The sequence below is a fragment of the Crocodylus porosus genome, unplaced genomic scaffold, assembly GCF_001723895.1.
Source record: "Crocodylus porosus isolate Cpor-Errol unplaced genomic scaffold, CroPor_comp1, whole genome shotgun sequence".
Lineage (NCBI taxonomy): Eukaryota > Metazoa > Chordata > Crocodylia > Crocodylidae > Crocodylus > Crocodylus porosus.
Genome location: NW_017728935.1, coordinates 623,008 through 644,489, shown reverse-complemented (window position 1 = coordinate 644,489; position 21,482 = coordinate 623,008). Strand labels below are relative to the sequence as shown.

Genomic DNA, 21,482 nt, shown 5'->3' with positions numbered 1-21,482 from the left:
AAAATGGTCGCACTTCGCCCGAACCGAGGGGATGTGCCGAGCGGAGGGGCGGTGCAACCTAGCCCGCTGGCGCCTCCTCCTCCTCCTCCCATTGGCCGGCGAGGGCGGGCCGCCTGGTGCCATTGGCCCGTTCGAACCATCACGGGCCGAAGGCCCCGCCCCCGCCGCCCAGCGGGGCGGGGGGAGAGGACGCCCCACACTCAAGCTGCTATGAGAGAGCGGCGGATAACAGCGAGCGAGAGGCAGCCCGCCATCGGTGGCGGCAGATTCGCCAAGCTCCGGCCCGGCCGCGGGGCTCCGGGGCAGCGGGGCGCGCCCGAAGGAACCCGCGGGCAAAGGCGAGGCGGGAAGGCACCCCTGCTTTTTTTTCGGGGGGCGCCGGGAGTCGCCAGCGGAGTCTGGATCCGCAGATTCGCCGCTCAGGGCCTGGCTTGGGTTTTGGAGGGAAAACGCAGGCGAGCTGGCTCACCCACGCAGTGCTCCCGCCGGTCCCCCGCTCCCAACCTCGGCCTCGGCTCCCCTCAGGGAGCCAGGGCGTGCCGGCCCGAGGCGCCAGGCCCAGCAGCATCCCTGCCCTAGCCTGGCACCCGTGTCACAGGCCCTTGGGCTACTCCTTTTGCCTGCGATCGCCGCCAAGTCCTGCTGCCCCAGGCCGCACGAGAAGGAAGGGGAGCCTAAGACAGCAGCAATGTTGCTCCCCTTAAAAAAAAATAAATAAATAATAATAATAATAATAATCATCATCATCATCATTGGGGAAAAACGCAGGGCAAGCAGCACCTCTTGGGCCTGCTGTCAACAACACCCCAGCCGCTCCCATCCGAGACCAGGAAGTCACAAGTAAGTTGGTACCCTTCTTTCAGACACCATCAGATGCCACCTTCCAAATCCATGAGCTGCTGTGAGCTTTTCCCTCAGAGAAGGGGCCCTTCGGGCTCATTGTGTAGTTTGAACATCCAAAATTAGACAGTACGGTGCATCCAACGTGGAAGGATTGAAGCCGGGTTGCTGTAGCAGCGACTTTCGGGTTGGTCAGATAGCTGCACACAGGAGACGCCTTGGGAAAGTAGTCACCGTTGTCCTAAATTATTTTTATCCGACCGTCACTTTTAAAGGTGACTTTACAGTCTGCGATGCGACTTCTTTCTCCACCTGCGGTCTTCAGGTGTGACCTGGCTATGTCAGCATTCCCATAGGGCAGCAGACACAAATCGGTGGCTCGTGCTCAGTTTTACTGGCAGCCCCATCTGATTTTGCTTTCTGTAGATGTTTTGTTTTCCTCATCAACCGGTGCGTTCCAGGCAGTCCTCAATTTCAAACGTTTCGAGTTGCAACCAATGGCGCTTACCACGTTCATCCATTAACTTGTTTTGACTTTCTGACTTGACAACACTTAATCTGACGTGACAGCAGGCCAGTGAACAAGTTCACTGCATTGCCCTGGAGAACATGTGTCCAAAACTTCCTTGGACACTTTACTTAAGAAAGCAGACAAGACTCCACAAAAACCTGCAGCCAAGACTCCAGCCAAGAACCCTTCAAAAAGTTCAACCAAGAGCCCTTCAAAAAGTCCAGCAAAGTCACCTCAAAGAAGTCCTTCCAAATCAATATGATTGCTATCTACAATAGAAATACATTAATGTAGCTATATTACTCATCTATAATTGATGGGAGTGCAAAATTCTGGGTTACTTTTGGTGAAAACAAGTAGAATTGTGCCCATTTGGATTTCATTACCAGCACCCTTGTGACATTTCCCTAAACTGGTCCAACATTAGAAGAGAACCAGAACAACATTGGCAGCCAGTATCAATTAGCTACGTTTACTTGAAATTTAGCTCAAATTCCAATGAAAGAAATAGGTTTTACTTAACTCCAGAATATTTAATGAAATACAGTTGTGTGTGAACACCGCTCTAAAAGTATTACCAGCAAGATGATCTAAACCCATAACTTTGTCACAACTGTATGTACCATTTCCCCACCAAGTAAATGTCAATAGGCTTCAAAACAGAGCAAAGGTGATAACTACTGTCCACTTCTGACCTGCCAAGTTTTCTTCATCTTCTTTTTTAATCGGTTGTCTTCTTCTTAAATACCCTTGGAGATAGAAGAGTATCACCATCTAGCACCTGACAGTCCACCCAAACTCTCATTCTCAAATTTTACCAGTTGACTGCCTCTCCCTTTCCAAGTACACGTGCCCTAAGACTCATAAAAACGCTAGCTTCTCCAATGATAGTTCACTGTCCTTTACTGTATGTTACACATCAAATGTTTTTAGTCATTTGACTGATTAACACCTTTTATAGTACGGTCTTCCTGTCGGTTTTATTCCAAGAAACTAATTTGACAGCAGAAATAGGACCAACTTTTGCCTAATTGCAAAAGTAGCTGTGAGCTCATGTAATACATCTTTTCAACTTTAAGTGGCCCATGGAAGTCTTAAATGCCACATTTCTGATTGACATTACCATGTCCTATCCATAGTGCATGACAATACTCAGGAAAACCAATCCGGTTCCATTGGAAAGAGGCAGACTAAGCCAAAGCCAACTGCTATCTGTACAGAGGGAGACAAAATCCTGAAAGGTATTTTGAATAAACAAACCTGCACTTTAGGAAAATAACATGATCCATCTATAGGAGTAGATGTAACTACAGGATTAAGAGACCCAATTCGCTTTTGGTTTTCTGACTTGGCAACTCGTTAGGAAAGCCCTAGCACAGTTTAAAACTTGAATGAAAGGCAGAATTACAAAACTATAGAGCTAAGATCCTATTTCACTCATCAGGCATCTAAGTGGACCTCTGTGTATAAATGCAATCCTACTTTTAAGTCCCCGACAAACAGTTAACATAAAAGTGAATGAATCCTCTTGCTGCTTTGTGTGGTTTAGTCATTGGGGTAAGAGGACTAAGGGTAGGTGCATTAATGTTATTTAAGGATTGAGGGGTGAAGAGTATCATATTCGGGCCCCTAAATGGAATAGGATTGGGCCCTAAATCACATTGGCAATGCTTTCTTCTCACACACTCCAAAGACTGCCTCACCTAGTTCACTATTCTCTCTGAGCAGAACGTTTTAAAGTTCGCCAGATTGTACATCTAGGAGTCAGGATTATCTGAATTCTATTCCAAGCTCCCCTCTGTTGCATTATTTAAACCAGAGTTTCTCAACCCATGGGTCATGACCCAAAAGTGGGTCACAAGAATATATGAAAGGATCACGAACAAACTTTAAACAAATGGATCAACAAACTTTAAAAATGGATTCTCCCTTAAAAGGTGAAAAGTGTGGGAAAATGTGGCTTTTCTGATGAAGGCTATCAGAGTTCCAGTCTGTAAGGAGCTCCTTGGGGCCCCCGCTGCCCCACACACTGGGGCCTGGGCCAGAGACAGCAGGTCAGAACTGGCCATAGATGTTTACAAGTGGGTCCTGGTACAAAAAAGGTTGAAAATCACTGATTTAAACCATTTCATTTCCCACTTTCAGTCCACGCCTCACCTGCAAAGCCGAGATATTTACTTGCTTTGGAAGAAATGTTAATGGTCTTTTACAATTAATAGTTTGACCTTTACAAATCAGTGCCAATGTTAATGCTTCAGATCTCACAGGCTTCTTTTTTCCCTGCTTGCTTTCACACAAAATATTCCAAGCCACTTGTGCCTTCTCCAACAGAGAAAATGCTTCTTGTTTTAAGTCCACCATTAATAAAACACTGTCTTCCCTGTACAACTATGAAACATGCTGCAGGAGGATGCCCCACTCTGCATTTTGCCTTCAAGGTATCTGTTACACACCCATGACAAAGGTCTTATCTACATGAAGGAGCTACCCCATTCCCATGGTCAAATTGCTGCTGAAGCTGCAATTTGCTCTACTGGAACTTCCCCTTCCAAGACCAAGGTGTGCACCAGTGTTACCAGCTGCAGCTTTCTTGGTTTATAACCAGTTTGTCCAGCAACAAAAAAATTGGTGCTGGCCTGCAATCATCAGTCACACGGCAGATTCCCAATGCGGATATGGCTAAAGGGACACAAGCCACAATCACCACAAAATACCAAAGTAAAGTACATAAGAAAACTACTGGCAGAACTCCAGACTTCTTGCTGATGGCTGCATTGAAACAGCTTCATTTAGACCCTGGAACACAGATTTTTAATTCTCCAGCTCATTTAAGGAGCTAAAGTACTGTAGTAGCGGTGTATATTCGGACAGACAAGGAGCAGTTAAGTGTTCACACAACTGCAGTTTTCTTTACTCGTTTTCTTGACAGAAAGATCTTTTTTCCTGTTTCACACTTGTAAACTTATCTGCTACACAAACTGTTAAGACAGGAAACCAGTAACTACCAAAGCAAGCTAGGACAACAAAAAAACCTTTTTATTTCAGATTTGCTCAAATGCTTACAATACTGCTTTGGTTACTGATTGATACAGAAATAGTAGCAGTTTCTTCCCTTTTTATAGCAAAGTAATAGTACTATAACAAACACAAAGTCATAATTGTGTATAAAAAAACAAAACAACCCCAAAATAATTGAGAGACTCCATAAGGGCAAGTGGCTTAAAAACAAAGCTCAGTTTTGATATGCTTCACAGGTTGCTGAACTGCAGTCCATTCTCATCATATACAAGTTTTGCTGCAATAAGATTTTGGTTACTCTGTGGACCTTCAGTTTTTCTACTTTCATCAATGCTTCGACTGTGCAAGTAAAACTAAAGATGCATTTGGTGTTGCATGGCTACAAGCAAGAGAGCACTGGCATGGACCAACAGTGTGTGTGTGTGAAGGGGGACTGAGAGGGGTCAGCAGCTCATTATAATTATGCACAATGAAAATAGGCACTGATACAGTAAAAAGAAAAATAATAATAATAAAATAAAAAAAAAAAAAATACACAGCATCTCATGGACTCCTAAGGCCACCAGTAAAGGTAAAGTTAAATAGGAAAGCCCCAGGCTTTCTTACTCACTTTTGGATGATTAATTGAGACCTAAAGTCAAAGACTCCTTGGGAACCCTCTGAATTACACTTTTTAAAATCGGGTGTAGGTTGTAGGCATGTTAATCTAAGGACATGGGTAGACAAGCATCTCAGATGCTTCCTCAGCCTGACAAAGGGTTTTTAAACCCAAAAGCCTGCTAAGAAAAACTTTTCCAACTATGTAGTTGGTCTAATAAAAGAGATCAGATTTACTTAAAGAACATTGACTTTTTAAACTCTACATTCATACTGTTTGCCGCTAGACAGGAGTAGTAAGGTTTGAGAAACTTGGGCTAAAAACAGAGAAGCAGCTTATCTCAGGTCTGACTGTCCTGAGCTTAGCCTGGGACTGTAGTTTACCAATGCAGCTTGAAAGGCCATTAACTCTAATTAACCCCAATTGTCCTGTAAGTGTTATCTTGGTACTTCACAGATACTTAGGATATCAGAGAACAGTGTGTTTGTACATCTATAAGATCCCAGAATAAAAGGCTCTTTCCTGGGGAAATCTGTATATTTTTAACCTTAAACTAAAGAATCCCAGCCAGCACAGGGAGAGCACAAACAGTTTCAAAGAGCTGTGTTTAAAAGGTGGTTGCCTCCTGGCAGCAGTTTGGATGGGCCTTTGAACCAGTTTATTTTATAGAGACACTAAAACAAGGTCACCAGACCTTTCTGCTTTAAAAGCAATGCCTTTTTGTTTTGAGTATCTTGTATGCCAGAGACACAGCTCTGGAGGAAAAAAAAAAAGACACCAAGCCACATTTGCACAGTAAATCCACCCTGCCCCACCCCCACCTCCACCCCCCCGCATCTGGCTAAATTCATCTCTAACGAAGAGATTTTCTTCTTCACTCTGTGGAACTTTTTGACATTTATTTAGTAAAATCCTGTTAATTTATATTGTTCTTACAGTTAGCAAGCAGCTGATTGTGTGTGTGGCTGGGGGGAAAAACCTCAAACCCCAAATTTAGCATTCTAAAGTCACTGGATACAACCTGACATCTTAAAAAGAGACCTTTGAGGATTTCCCCCCTTTCAGCACGTTGCTTATTGAAGGCTATTATGCATGCAGTAGTAACAGCCATGGAAATCAAGGAGTCACTACGGCATATCAAGCTGCATATAACATATCATATCACATCTCACATCATATCATATGATATCTCATATCATGAAATCTATTTCTGCAGCAGCAGTGCTAATAAGCTATTAGCTCTCTGGACCTGGACTCAGGAAACAGGTATTTAATTTCTTTGGTCACATCACTCCCCTCTCTGTGCTTCAATTTTTCTCACCTGTGAAACAGAATAATACTGACCTCCTTCCTAAAGTACTTGAATATAATTAGTGGGTGGAAAAGTGCCATGTAAATGCTAAATAAAAGACAGACCCTTAAAAAAAACAAAGACGTGTAAGAACAGAAAAATAAGATTTGTAAAATTCTGTTAACCTTCACTTTAAGCCATTTTCTTTCTTTTTTACAGTATATTAACTTTGACCAGTAAATTTAGACAGAACAAGTTCCACCATGCAGTTTGCCCATATTGTCTGCACAGTGCTCTTCCTTTTGCTTTACTGTGAACCCAGAACAGGGGAATGTTTAAGGATATTCAAAATGGATGAAAGGATTTTGCTATGCATTGTATTCTAATATACATAAATTTTATCCTTAAAAAGTAACAAAATGTTGGGCTTAATTTCTTAGTGCTCAGCACTTACACAGCATCTTTCAAAATTTAAAGTATGTTACAAATAGTAAGCAATCATTCCCTTCTCTGTTCTCCACCCTTGGCCCTACACAATCAGAGAGGAAACCAGTTACAGAAGATAAAGTGATATACCACAGACAAAAATCACTCCTATAGCTGGGAATGGATCACAGGTGTTTCTGGCTCTGTCCAAATCACACAGTAGTTTTTAATATTCTTCCTTCCAATATCCTTCTTGTTGCATCTGCCACAGAAAAATGCGGAGTGTTGCAGATTCGTCTTGCCTGTGATAAATTTCCATTTCTCTCTCTCTCTCTCTCTCTCTCTCTATATATATATACATATAAAACCAATTCTACTTGACTGAGTCATACTAAATCTCTCTCCTTTTTCCTTTTTCAGATAATTGGCAAATACATTTTTAACAAAATCAGCCCTCTTTAGCCACAAAGTCATTCATTAACAATGAGTACACAGACCATGCAAGGAGAATAACAGGCATCAGAAAGGCAAATGAGAGTTTTCTCCATCACTTCCTTCTGCCCTCCTAAGCCTGCTTCTTTCTGTGTTTTCCCTTGGATCACTAAAAGCAGCAGGTGGGCATTCAGACAGCCATATCACCACAACCACCTAAGGCTTCACTCACCACTCCAGAATGGTTGTGAAGAAGCAATTCATTGGCATTTGTAAAGTGGTTTAATATTAGAGGGTGGAAGGTGATATAAAAGTCTTATTGTCCTACAAAACAAGGCAGTTTACAACCTTTTCCTCATTCACTGCTGGACACCCCACGAAAGTGGCATCAGACCAGTACATTTAAAAACTGCATGTTCAGGTTAAAGACAAATGGATAGATGTAACAGACAAAAGGCAACTCTTGAGTTAGTTTGTAGTCTAGACAATTATTGAGCTAGTATGCAGTTCCTTTGTTCTGAGTACTGCAGTCCATGCACACACGTGAAAGTTCTGCTATAGAAATGCCCAAGTTCAGGGCAATTCCTTCTGAAATAAGGCAACACAATATGGGCCACTAATATAAGCACTTTGCGACTAGAAAGCGTCTTGCTGCATCCCCCAAGCACAATTGTCACAGATGATGAAAAGTCCCGGCATTTCCTATGTAGTTAATTTAGAGATATGCAGATCCAAAGTGAGAAATAAAAGAGGATTTACCGTAATGCCACACTGGGAATCCAGAGACACAGGCAAACTGCTTGATCTTTGCTTTCATAACAAAGATTGCTGTAGTAGCTTTTCAAAGAAGGAAGGCTCTGTTTAGTTGGAAAGTGCAGATACTAATAATTACTTCCTCCATTCGTATCCAGTCACGTTACATGAGGAAGCAGAGAACTCTTACTTCAAAAGGTGTTAACCCGAGTCACGCAGCTGAACAGAACCACAGGAGCTGACCGAGCTGATTTGTGGCAGAGCTTCTGGTTGCTAGTCAGCTAAAGAGAAATTCTCCCCAGGTCACTGCAAGCAATGCTTTACTGAATATGAGCATGCACTGAACAGGAAATAATGGAGGATCGTGTAAAAAAGGCCAATGCTGAATGAAAAAAGCGTATGGGGAATGAAGAAAGATTCCCATTGGGTTTGAAGCAGAGAGAGAAGAAAGTGCAACTAGCAACAAGCCCAACCAGGTGAGGAGGCATCCTTTAGATTAATATAATCCCCCTGGCCAGAAACAGAGGAGTCTCTATCACCTGTGGATGATGATATCATCTTTTCCACCAGAACCCTAGAAAACAACAAAAGATGATGTTATAAGGCAGCAATGGACCACACAGCCTTAGTCAAATATGTGACTAGAAGTATCTTGCCATTACTGCACGAGTTCAAGTCATAAGGCACTAGGCCATATAATCAGGAGACCCAATCTCGCATCCCCATCACAGACAGTACCAGTGCTGGAGACTCACTGGCAGCATCGTAAGAGAAGTCAATGGCTGTATACACCACAGAGACCAAAGGAGCCATCTAACCCTGGATGCAGGTTCCCTCCTGCTCAGGACCGAGGCACTCGCAAGGCTTTCGTAGAGAAACCTCCATTTTCACGGCTTGACCATTATATTGGTCCCCTGACAGTCTTACACCTGTTCATAAGTCATAATAAAAATTAAAAGGCCAAATTATCTGCTGACATAACTCCACTGAAGGAATGCCATGCCATAACATCTAATTTCTTACATGATAGCACCTGTTCTCCTAGTAAAGACCAGCAGATAAAAACATGTATTATACTGTTTTTAAAGAACGTTATTTTCCAAAGCATGCCACATCTTAAATGAGGAGAAAAGAACTACCAACCTTTGGACTGTAGTTTCCCTTTAGGAGATTTAGGAATACATTATTGCTAGTATCTGTTACCTGCTGATGGTGTAATTAGTATCCAGTAAGACAGAGATATTGGGAAGAGAGGGGAGTTAACCCTCTTATGCATCACCAAAACCAATTACACCTACCTCATAGACTCATTAACATTCTTGTTTTCCTTGACAGATGTTTCAATCCAACCAGAGAAGCCATTCTCCTTGCTGAACTGATCTATCTCTTCCCTGGTCACTGCCCAGGGGGAAAGGTCACTCTGTAAAACAAGACAGTCACTTCAAATTAAACTTTTCAATCTTAAACAAGAAGAGCGAGCTTTTTTCTGCCACATATATTTGTCTTTGTTCAGACAGCCCTCCACACAGACTATGATATAACAGGGATTTCTTAGAGCTGTTGGTACACAGGTTTTTTGTAAAAGCTAATGCATTTATCTGGGGTGAGATACCTGTGACAAACTCAGATGGTTTGGAGATCCTTGCAGAGTGGGAAAAGCAACAGTTCTCACTCATCCAAAACAGCAATTTCATTGCTGCAGTTTCATAGACAGGACTGTACCCATCACTGCTATTGCACTGAAGCAAACAGAGAAGTACAATGTGCAGGTACAGACTGTTTCCAGGGGGTTGCACTACATCCAGTTACACTGTTTTAGTTACACTGCTGTACACACTTCCTTAGTGCAGACAGAGCTCAAGTTCTTTACAGTCGGCTGTCAAGAGGCAGCCCTCTCAAACAAGTTGCCAGGGGAAGTACATGCCTGTAAAACACGCTGTTCCCTTTATCACCTCTTTACTAACTGGTTGTTGGCCAATTTCAGATTTTAGACTTCATCCCTCAAACTGTACAAGTATCAAGCTGAACCTTAAACAGGTCTTTTGAGCCAATATTAGAACAGAGAAGAGAAAGCTCTGTAGCGTGAAGGTATTACTGAAGGTAATTTTTAAACGCAAGAGAAAGCTGCAAATGATTTACACGCTGAAACCGAGGGCACCTCTCTCACAAAATTCAAAGTAACTGGAAAACATCAGATTGGTCGTATACTCCTGCTTTAACTGTCCTATTATACCAGCTCTTCCTAAACTGATGCAAGACCTGAGTGGGTGGAAAAGCCTTGCAAGCCTTCTCTGACAATACAGCAGAAGGAAGATTCCCGAGACGGCCTCCTTGTTTGAGCACTCTTCACTGCCAGTTCTCTACCAGCTGCTCTGAACTGGGCCCAACTAATGGACCAAGATCCAGTGATCATTTAGCAGCATACAGCAAACAAGGCTCCAGTTTTGGACAATATTCAGTATTGACCTAACTCCTTTTACACAGGGATGAGCTCAATGTTTGCTAAAGGAGCTTCTGGTTTTTTGGGTTTTTTTGAAGCCAGGGTGATGATTTTTAAAAAAAGTAGCCTAGTCACCATCCTAAACAGTTTTTAAGTTCAGTTTATAAATCATGATAGCTTACATCAACAGCTAGTGCTAGAACACAGGTTAAATACAACATAGTTCCACTTGCAGTGAAAAGCCAAACCATATTTAGGCTTTAGCCTGAACTGCTTATTTATTTATTCATTCATTCATTTATTCTTTTATTTATTAATGGATTTTGAGCTTACTTTGCAAACAATTGATGGAATCTGAAAATCTGGCCACAAAAGGACAAGTATCTCCTCCAACCAGTCTTTAGTGAAACATTTTGCTGGCTCAAGATGCACAAGGAGAATCATCTAAACTAAATGTGAAAGGAGCTCAAAGGTGACAGTCATGCGTGGCAGTATCAAATCCTAAAACAGAGGGGCCCTGCGTAGGGTTGCAACTGGTCCGTCTTCCTGTCAGCCAGTACTATTCTCTACAACACATTCTCTAGCATTTATCTAGGGCAAGGAGGAAAAAAAAAATATAACTGCTTGTGCCCAACTCAGCATTTTAAAGCTGCTATGAAACAAACCAATAGTGAGTGAGAAATGCTGCCAGGTGAGCCAGCTGCCAATCAAACCAGAAAAAGGATATCTTGCCAGGCAGAGGCCAATTCTGCAAGGAATCTCCGGCCAGATGGATCTACCTTTCTGAACTATTTCCACATCACAAAATTATCTAACACACTTTCAAACAGGAGCAATCATGATTTGAGGGGGGTGGTGGAGAACGGGGGAGCGGATTTTGAGAATGCTCCTAGCAGGGCTTGACTTCTTCCTTCCCCCAAACTGTTCCTGGGACGAGTTTTCCTCAAAGAATCAAGCGATACTGCTTTTGTTCTAGGAGCAAACTCTGCCCCAGTGCCTGGTTAGTCATGGGACGGCCAGGCCTCTCAAACAGATTCACTCCCCTCAGAGTTTTTCATTCACTTAAGAACCAAGGCCAATAATGAACGCCCTGGTCCTGGCTCAGGAGGCCCTTGCCAATTAAGGGAAGGGAGGTGCAACACAATGGACCAGGAAAGTACTAGCAAGGCTCCAAGGTACTCTGGCAACGTGCAGAGGAGGTGGTCTCCTTCCCTACGTTAGATTAACGCCCCCCATCATCCTCCCCTCCCACGCCTCTTCTCCCAGCGTAGGTATGTACAAAGCACATCGAGACTTGCTCACTTTATTGGCCAGCAGTAAACAAGGCACAGGGCTCCCATTTGGCAAAGTGAGCTTGCTGTCCAAATCTTGCTTCCACTTCCGGCTGTTCTTGAATGTACTGGTGTCGGTGACATCAAACATGATCACGCAAGCTGATGCCTCTCTGTAGTACAGCCGGGTCATGGATGTAAAGCGCTCCTGTCCTGGGGAAGAAGTAGAAAAGAGATGGTTCTTAAACCTAGTCTTTTTGGATGTGTCCACACTGGGGATCTGTCCCAGCCACAGTCAGCTGAGGCCAACCACCTACTTCAGCCAGGGTGCGCTACAGCATCCTTCTAACAAAGTGTCCTACCACCACCCCCACTTAAGAGATTAAGGGAAATTGAGGTACAAATAGAAAAGCATCTTGCCCCAAGTGTCTCAGTAATGCACTGGGAAGCACGACAGCTCGAACATTTCAAATTCCCTCCCACATGCTCAATCATACCTTCTCCCAGGCCTATTTTTCAAACCCGCTCCCACCACCATTGTCATTCCTGCAGAAGTTGAGGCTTTCCCTCCCACACCGGGAAACCCTGTGGACAGCAGCAGTTCTTGAAACTAAGCACAGCTGGGAGTAGGGTTCCAGCGGAATTTTCTTGATCAGTGTTGACAGGGATGCGTGTCCTCCCCACCCCACGTGGGTTAATAAAACGGTGCTTCAAAACACGTGGTATACACGTAAACACAGTTGTCAGGAAAAGAAAAGTATCCATGCTTCTCAGAGAAACTCTGCTAGGAGACTCTATAAACCACAGCTGCTGCTAGTACAGTTTTAACCATGGAGTGAATAAGTTCTTTCTTAGGGCTTGGATCTGCTACCAGAACCATTTCAGTAGTGCCTCGGCTAGGCGCTGCTTGGCTGTGCCTGTAGAAAGAACATGCAAAGGATGTGGCACCCATTATTACCAAGTCGCTTTTGCATGATTCACCACAACAGTTAAAAATAAGAGCTTGATAACAGCTGCCCACAGCTGGGTGATGCTTGTGAAGTTAGGCATCACCATAGGTTAAGGCATCGGTAAGCTATAAACAGACCAACTGTTTATCTGGAACTGGTTGTTCCAAGCTTTGACTCTATCAAAACAGGCAGGGGACACACAGCTCATGATTGGCAATTAAAATAACCCCAGAAGTCCTAGGGAAAAGCCTTCTCTCAGTACTTCACAGGTACTCAGTGTGGGACAGTGGGCAGGTAGGATCCCAGAATACAATGCTCTGCCCCAAGGGTTAAAAAAAAAAGAAAAAAAAAATTGGTCTGTAACTTTACAGGCCCTTATGGTGGTTAGTACGAATACCATGTTCTTGGTTTCTTCTGCCTGCCTTTCACACCGTACATACGGCAAAGGGAGGATTGACTGTACCAGTGCCCCGTACAGCACTGAGATCGCTATGAGTTCTTTGACAGCAACGTAGCCAGCCATTAGTTCCATAAATCCTAAGCAGCTAGTCAAATTTTCTTCACAAGGACCACCGAACAGCTGATATTGTGGTAGCCTGACATGGCACTGGGCCACCATTTAATTCAGTGGATTTACTCCTGATTGAGAACCAGGTATAAGATTCTTATAACTACCAAACAGGTAAAAGGATCCAAGAGGTAAAAGGCTCATATCCAGTTACAAGTCACTTTTTCCTCTTTTTATTTCTTTACAGCTACAGAAAGGGTGCTACATAGTGTATAACCAACACTGCTATGTTCCTTACAGTCAAACCTTTAATTAAAGACTAAAATGGTCATTGCTAGCTAGTGATGGGCACTACCAAACACCACAATATTTTTATCCTCCAATCCAAAAAAAGATGGTTTAGGCTGATTCTTTTTTTTGGGGTCTTTTAGAAGAAGGCCTTTTCAAAGCGCGGACAGCTTTGAAGTTCTGTTGTCCCGTCGCTTGTGTGTCTGGGCTCACCTGCAATGTCCCAAAGCTGAAGTCGTATGATCTCAGACTCTGACCACTGCACCACCTTCAGAGCGAAATCCACTGAAAGGCCCCAAACAGAGAGAAAGTCTTATTAGAAATTATGCAAAGCCACCATGTCTTCCCCCTCCTATCTTTTGCATCTGTAGTTAGGCTTCACATTTGGGTGGCAAAGGCAAATTAAATTGGGTCATACATGAACACGACGTGTCATTTCCTCTTTCTCTGTACACAAGCTTCCTCATTATCACATAGTGGTCTATCACCATGCCTACAATAGTACTGCATGCCTACAATATCATGGTCACTATGCCTACAACAGTACCCCATGGGGAATCTACTGGTCCAGCTCCACAGAGGTGGAGAACATCGACAGGGCTAAGAACATCAGACAGCATCTGATGAAGCTGCTTACAAAAGCTTACGTATCTCTGATTTAGTGATCCTATAAGGTGCACATATACCCTGCCTTCTGCCCCACCTCAGACTAACAGCTAATTTCCCCTCTCTCAGCGCAGATTTAGCCATTACAAAAGAGGCAGCTGAGGTGAAGAGTCTTCAAAGGGTTCAGCATTAGGCAAGTTGTTTCCCCAAAGTCAACACCGCCTCCAACAGAACTAGAGGGCTTTCACCACAAGCGTTTTGTGAAAATCCCACAGAAAGCTTTTGGTTTCCAGAAAGACCCTGAGTCCCAAGGCTCTTTGGGGGAGGAATCCTAGGCTTGAACTGCGGCTTGTTTAAAAAAAAAAAAAAAGAGAGAGAGAAAAACAAGAGAGAGAAAACATACCCCTCCCCAGGGTCTAACCTTGAGCAGAACAATGTAGACTAGAAGCAACAGGTAATCTTATCACAGAGGGAGCTTGAGAGCAACCTTGTCCTCTTCCCCAGCCCTCTGGGTTTACTTTACAATTCAGTCAAGTGCTATTCAGATTGCACATTTCGTACCCTTAACCCAATTTAAAACAGCAGGCACAACTAGTCAGATTTTTTTGATAAGGGTCAAACACACACTCACACACACAATGGGAGTAGTTTAAAATAAGAGGTCAGTCCTTCCAATGGTGCCTCTCCTCACTGCTCAGAGGTTTTTAATTCAGACACTCAGAGCAGAGCTAAAAGAAAAATGCCAATACAAATATTTACCCCAAATAGCTTCTTTCTTTCTTAAGTAAAATAAATCACAGTATCAAAAATAAGCCCAGCCTTCTGTCAGTAGACAGCCTGGAATTTGCACAAATCCAAGAACCCTTCCAGAGTTAGCTTTTTTTTGCTTTTTTTTTTGTCAGCACCTGTCTTCACTTTGTGCTGCCTGGAGCAATGTTTTATATTCTTTCAGGCACTCTCTCCTTTCACCCCCCAAACCAATCAATTCTAATGAGTGCCTAGCGCGTTTAGACACATGCACACATACATGACCTACATTTTTCGGAAGCAATGAGAATTCGATGCATCACAATCAGGAGGAAAGCTGGCCAGCAGAGCTATTATCTAAGTCAGCTGCTATGCAACTTTTTGAAGGGGAAATAAGGGCTGCAGCCCTCCTGCTGCTCAACTGATCAAAGTTCTGGATAAATGCACATTTTGCAGGGCAAATCCAGCCCCTTGTGCCCTATTACCCCAGCGGGGCACAAGCTCCCACTTTTAAGAACTCTGACCTAGTTCTTCAGTCTGGATGCCCCAGCAGAAAGATTAAAGCTGAATGTGCAATGAAGTGGATGAAAGGCACCCATGCTGGGCTCCATTGTGCACCACTCATAAACCATGTGAATTAAGTCTTGGTGCCTCCTGTACTTTGCAGGTTATTCATCTCTCATGGAGCTTACAGGCACTCTGCATGATGACTGATGCCTTCAAACACACCAATCCTCACAGAATACAACCAAGATCCTGCCTACATTCAACCATGCTGCAGCAATGGTGGTGCTCAGCTCCAAGATCAACGCACAGCTCCACCTTCGGGATGTTCAAGTGCTTCAAGTATTTAACCTGACAGCTTGCAAAGAAGAATTTTTCCATCTATTTGAGTTGGTCTACTGAAAGATATCAGTTTTACTCAAAGACCCTTGTCCGCCTCAAGTATTTAACAACAGTAAATAATGCAGCCAGTCTTTAATTCACACATAACAGGATGTAAACGTTTGCTTCCCGGAACACATGCTTGTGTCATGTTTGCACTGTCATTTATTGTAACAAGATTCAAAAACAAGCATCCCCATAATTTTCATCTTTCCTATCCCCCTTGGACTCATCCAAATGACCTCCCCTGAAGAATGCAGGATGCGAGTTTGATTCTAAGATGCTGCCAATGTTTAACCGAAGCAGGGTGACTACAAGGCATTCAAAAGAGGATTACCGTAACTGACAATCATCTTCTATCTGGGCCATAACTAGTATGATCTCTCTGCAGACAAGGATTTTTTCAAGCTACTTTGCTAGGAGGAACTAGAGAGCAAAGCCATGTCACAGGACTAGTATGCTAGTCACCAGGTCATCCAGCACAAGTGACTTTAGCAGAGATGAGACCCAACACTGGTATAAACTGGGCCAAGATTTGCTAGTGGGGCAGTTCGCAGCTTTGTTTCTGCTAGGGCAGCTGTTGTAACAATATTCTCCTGTACAACAAGCCACGAGATCATTCGAATTAGAGGCACCTTGAAAAGCAGCTGTCGGGCAGAGGGTTTTTGAATAAAACTGTAGCTTGCACCATTGTGCTTTAGAGAGGAGCTGCCTTCCTGTCTTCACTGTCCAGTTTGCAACCATCTCAGACTCAGACTCAGAACTCGTCTGGATGCTTCTTTGCACCAGTGTGTGCAGTCAGGATGCCTGGATACTTCCCTTCAGGTTAGAAAAAAAATACTAACCCATTTGTCAGAGGCCTAATGAATAAGGCGTGTAAAGTACCTTGAGATCCATATGTAAAATAGCGATCCATATACTGTAGAGTAGAATAATTATAGGCTGATAACTACCTATGGAATAAGACTCTCCCCTGAAGAAGGGGAAGACTCTGCCTGAAGACGGGTGTTTGTACCCGAAAGCCTGCAAAGAACCATTTTATTAAAAGATATCACATTTACCCAAAGAACCTCGCCTGCCTACGGCCTTACACCAACACGACTACCTATGAAATAAGAGCCAGTTTCAAGACTGGATCACAATTTTGGGAGCCCCGCAACTACCACAGATCTGCTTTTCAGACCGTTTAAAACAAAAAACAAAAACAAAAATAAAAAAAAATAGTAAAAAAAAATCAGACCCCTTGACAAGTGTGTCACATTAGTCACTTTTTAATTGAGGTGTGCAAAAATGCTTGTGAACACTTAGAACAAAAAATAACACATCTTCTCACTCAGCACCGACTTGTAGGCTTCCTGGCGCGGAGCAAGTTTGCAACACCTGTCTCCGGTTTCCTCTCCCCCGCCAGTATTACCTGTAATTCCCGCCCCCCGCGGGCTCTTCATTGCAAACTCCTTTCTCCCCCACCCATGAGTTCTTTTTCATTACAAACTCCTGGCCGCCTTGTTATTAAAGGGAGAACTCACACCTCTTTGAGGAAATAAGCTTTGTTGATGAACTGACTCGTGCTTCCGGTGCTGTAATTACAGGTGTCCCAGGTATCCTCCCTGTGTTACAACAGCCCCCCCATGACCATGACACCTTTCAAATCCCGCAAATCTCCTTCAGGCCAAAACCCCCCTCAAAAGCGCTTTACGCAGGCCCCAGGTTTCGGTTCTGGGTTTGTGCAGCCCCCGGGGCCAAGGAGCTCCCAGGCCGTGTTTACAAGTCCCAGCAGCTACGGGAATACAAGCAGCAGCTGTACCGGGATGAGCCCAGCAGCCCGCGGCCCAACAAGTCACTCACAGGGAGACAACGGGAGTCTTTGCAAGGGACGGGGAAACCACACGCAGGCTTTTTAACCACAGACCGAGATAAAGAGCCCACTATGAAAAGTTTAATAACACTCCCCAGCGGGGCAGCACTTTCCATCTTCAAAGCCGCGCAGGAATGCTTTAATTTAGTAAATGACAAGGCCATCCCCAGAAATGCAGAGGAGGAGGAGAGGGAAAGGAGCATCCTCGGCAGGAAGGAGAGGCTGTGCTGGCAGCTTAGAAGCGAGCAGGGGGCCAAGGAGAAAGTTGCACCTCGCGGACGAACTTCAGCTCTCCTCTCCACTCGGGTTAGCTGTGCACTGCGAGCGTGGCCCGTGGCGCCAGGCCCCGCAGGCCGTGGCGGGGCAGGACTCACCTCCCACGGTGGACTTGTAGTGCTTGTCGAAGCTGTCGTTGGCGTAGCGCTGCACCAGGGACGTCTTCCCCACCGTGACGTCGCCCACGATCAGCACTTTGAACATGCGGTCGTGATGCCCCATGGCTCCCAGGCCAAGCCCGGGGCCCCGCCACTCGCTCTAGCGCCCCGCGCCAGCCGCAGGCAGAGCCCTCTAGTGCCCCGGGGCCAGCTTCCAGCCGCAGGCAGAGCGCTCCAGCGCCCCGCGCCAGCTGAGCCCCGGCCGCCTCATGGCACCGGCGAGCGCCCAGCCCCTGAGGCAGCGCCCGCCCCGCGTCACGTGAGCGGCTGAGGCGGGGCCGCCGGACTACAGCACCCAGCAGGCGCCGCGCCGCGCCCCGGCGGGCGGGGAGGGGGGCCGCGCGCGGGGGCTGATGGGTGCTGTAGTCCGGCGGGGAGGGGAAACGCCCGAGGGACCCAGCCCCTGGTGGGGGGACGCTTTCCAACTCGAGAGCCCCAAACCAGCACCTTGGCGCCGTTGCCTTGTGCCTCAGTTTCCCCCCTCTGTGAAATGGGGACAAACGTGCTGCGCTCCCCTCCCACATTTGCTGGGGGCACATTGTGCAGCCCTGTTGGTCTAAGGCCTTGCAGCCAAAAGCTTGCGAAGAACTTTTTCCCCCGCCACGTACTCAAAAAGATGTCGCGTCGGCCCAAAGAAACTTGCATGGTAGGCGCGCTTACTAAACCATTTCTCCGCCGCGGCCCTCGTCGCAGTCACTTCTTCCCCTCGGCTGCGAGCAGGGATTTGGATGTTTTGTGACCTGCCTGACGCGTTACAGATCTGGATGGAGTCCATCGCTGGGGGGGTTTTGCGGGAGTCGCACGTGAAAACCAAACAGCGTTGTCACCGTTTTGTCGCTGCGCCGTGTCTCCTCCAGCGTGATGGCTACGCACAGTCTTTTGGTTTTTTCTCATTTGGGGAGACGTGTCTCTGTCTTGACCGGACGCTAAAGCCACAGCCGGGCCAGCTGCGGAGGAAAAATCGGAAGGGCCTTAAAGGCTTAAAGATGAGCCGGCAAACACGTCTGAACACAAACGCATCTGATTTTCGAAAGGAGAGCTCATGATTTTTAAGCCAAATCTTACGATTTGTAAGGAACCTGCTCATGAAATAAAACTGGTCCCGTTGGATTTAATGGTAAAAATCCTCTGGCTTTTAAGAGGGGGAGGATTGTACCCCCTTATTTTTTTTTAATGTTTGGGGGAAGCAAGAGGGGCTCAAAACCTGCTTCTGTCGGCTAAAATAGCCTTCCAGAAACCTGCCTGCGAGCCCCAGGGAATAAAGAGACAGCGGCACAAGCGTCTGGCTTTTATCCCTGGTGGACTGCGTAGCAAGGCAGAAGGTACTTCTAATTCACAGGCCATTTGCAAAAGAAAATTCGATCCCATGCCTCTTTCTGGTTTGTCTGCCCCACGCCACCACTGCACCATGCGCACGGGAAAGAAAATGCAGACTGACTTTTACCCGTGTCTTGCTCAACATGTGTTCGGGTAACCGGAGACATGAATCCAGGTACGACAGGTGTAGCAGGGGCAGCCGTTCAGATAGGAATGGGTGACCGGGATTAAATGAAGTCTCTTTGGTTTCTGCGTGTTCTTGCTGCAATGTTTGCCTCGGGAAAACTCAAGGTGACCCTTGGTCAAGTGAGCAGTCCCAAACCACATCCACATCGGATAATAAATAGCTCACAGTGTTGAAAGAAAGAAAGAAAAGGCTGTAGCTGCCAGGAATGCAGTGCTGTTTGCAGGAAACGGCCCCCATCGGTTTCTGAGGGTTGCTTAGCATTCACGCGGCATGTGCACCAGAGTACCGCGGTCCATAGACCCTGATAAAGTCGTTGTGGAGGAAGAGGAGACACATGTTAATAGAGCAGCCCTGCCAGCAGAGGCTGTAATTACAAAGCCAGTCAAGGGTTTGGGTGCACGGCCTGTGGCTGAAAACAAACAGCTTCGTTCTTTGTCTGGAAGTCATGCCAGCTGTACAGGCAGCCACACAAATGCAGAGCTTCAGATGGGATGCTTCAAGGCTGGTGGGCTCTAATCTCTCATTTTCGTTAGCCACATGTTGCTTGCTACACATACAATGTATTTGCTGTCTTCTTACCTGTCCGAGACGTCTGAAACCTGAATGATTAGAAAGCTGTAGCGAGACCTGCGAGAAACCTGCCGCGGTTGAAGAGACCTTTCATCAAGAGGCAGCTGCACTGAGCACACATGAAAACATCATGAAGACAGCTAGGCATCATCCGTCGGTAATTCGGATAATGCCCCACGTTTCAGATCAGTTATTAAGTCAGATGTGTCGCACGACTGAGCTGCTGATGCAAACCCCTTAGCACAGACAAGGACAGCAGACAGACATTTGGCCACGCTGCCTTTTGGAATCCGCTTGGAGATGCCAGTTCTTCCTGCCCGTGTACTCAGGGACCCCGCAGCCCCCGCCGCGCCGTGGCCTAGCTCCCGGCACCGCCTAGTTCAGGTTGGCAGGCCTCCACTTAAATAGTTTCTCTGCAGCTGGACAGGCATCTCCCTACCAGAAAAACTTTCAACAACAGGGACATTTTTAATTCTCATGAAAAAAACCAAACAGTCTGTGTGTGTGTGTATACACGTATCCATCCATCCATATGTATACACATATACATACTTTTTTTTTTTTTTATTACGCAAAACTCCCCAAATGTGAGCAATGTGTAAAATTCCATTCAGCTGAGAAAGGCTGATAGGGCAGGTGAAAAATGTTCAGTCCGCGCAGCCAGGAGGGGGAGCCGAATCCTTCTCCCTGCTGAGGGCTCTCGATTCAGGTTTGCTATGCCAGGCTTTGCTCTAACCCGGTGCTGGGTGCTTTTGTTTTATTGAAGTCTAAGACCAGCAGCAGCTTGCAGCATCTAATCCTCTAGGGGCTTTTTAGTTGGCTTTCTAGCTGTTATGCAACTTGGAGAGCATCCCATAGGGGCTTTCCGTGCCTTCTGGACCAAGTTTCCCCTTTGCCCGAGCTGCACTGCATGCTGGTTGGGTGTCTGGCTGAGGGAAATGAGCCAAGTTCTTTGGGATCCTCATGGATGGATTTTACTATAAAAACTGAAGCTGCTTTGCAGGTTTACTGAACCAGTATGTTGTTGCTGTGAAGTCTGAGTTTGTCTCTTCTTCGCAATGATGGCACGGCAAGGACGTTTTGTACTGGTAAGACTTTGGATTCATCAGGCCACACTATACTTGTAGGGTTTCATTTTAAGCTCCAGCTACCCTTGTTAAAACAAGGACCATCAAAGCTTTTGCTATTCAGGACTCTCCCTAGAGAGTGTATTACACTTAAATCCTAGAAGTAGACCCCTCTGGAATAGGATGCACACAGGCAAGTGGTGTAAGAAATGAAACGGGGTCCGGCCCTTTGTACTGAAGCGGGCAAGTTTTTCTGGGCTGCTGTCCACAGCAGCTGTATTCTCTGATGTACCATTCAGTCCACTGAAGAAACCGGCCTCAAAACTAATTCCTGCTAGAGGTCACCTTGTCTAGACGTTATGCTGTGCGACAGGACACACTAGTGCTAGCCCATGCCCAGGTTCCTTCCTTGTATAGTCTTGCCTAAAGCCAGCAGCAAGCCTATAACCTTGACAGTAATAGCCTGTGAACTGGATTCTTCCACTCTC

General features: G+C 45.5%; 1 protein-coding gene across 1 annotated transcript; it reads right to left on the bottom strand.

Annotated features, from left to right (window-relative positions):
* Nucleotides 1-7,856: 7,856 nt before the first annotated feature.
* RAB29 (RAB29, member RAS oncogene family) lies at nucleotides 7,857-18,077 on the bottom strand. Its single transcript, XM_019546547.1, has 5 exons — nucleotides 17,794-18,077; nucleotides 13,540-13,611; nucleotides 11,612-11,793; nucleotides 9,168-9,289; nucleotides 7,857-8,443 (listed from the first exon to the last, which is right to left on the bottom strand). The coding sequence occupies exons 1-5, from the start codon at nucleotides 17,915-17,917 to the stop codon at nucleotides 8,326-8,328; spliced, it is 618 nt and encodes a 205-aa protein (XP_019402092.1). The 5' UTR covers nucleotides 17,918-18,077; the 3' UTR covers nucleotides 7,857-8,325.
* Between the last annotated feature and the right edge of the window lie 3,405 nt (nucleotides 18,078-21,482).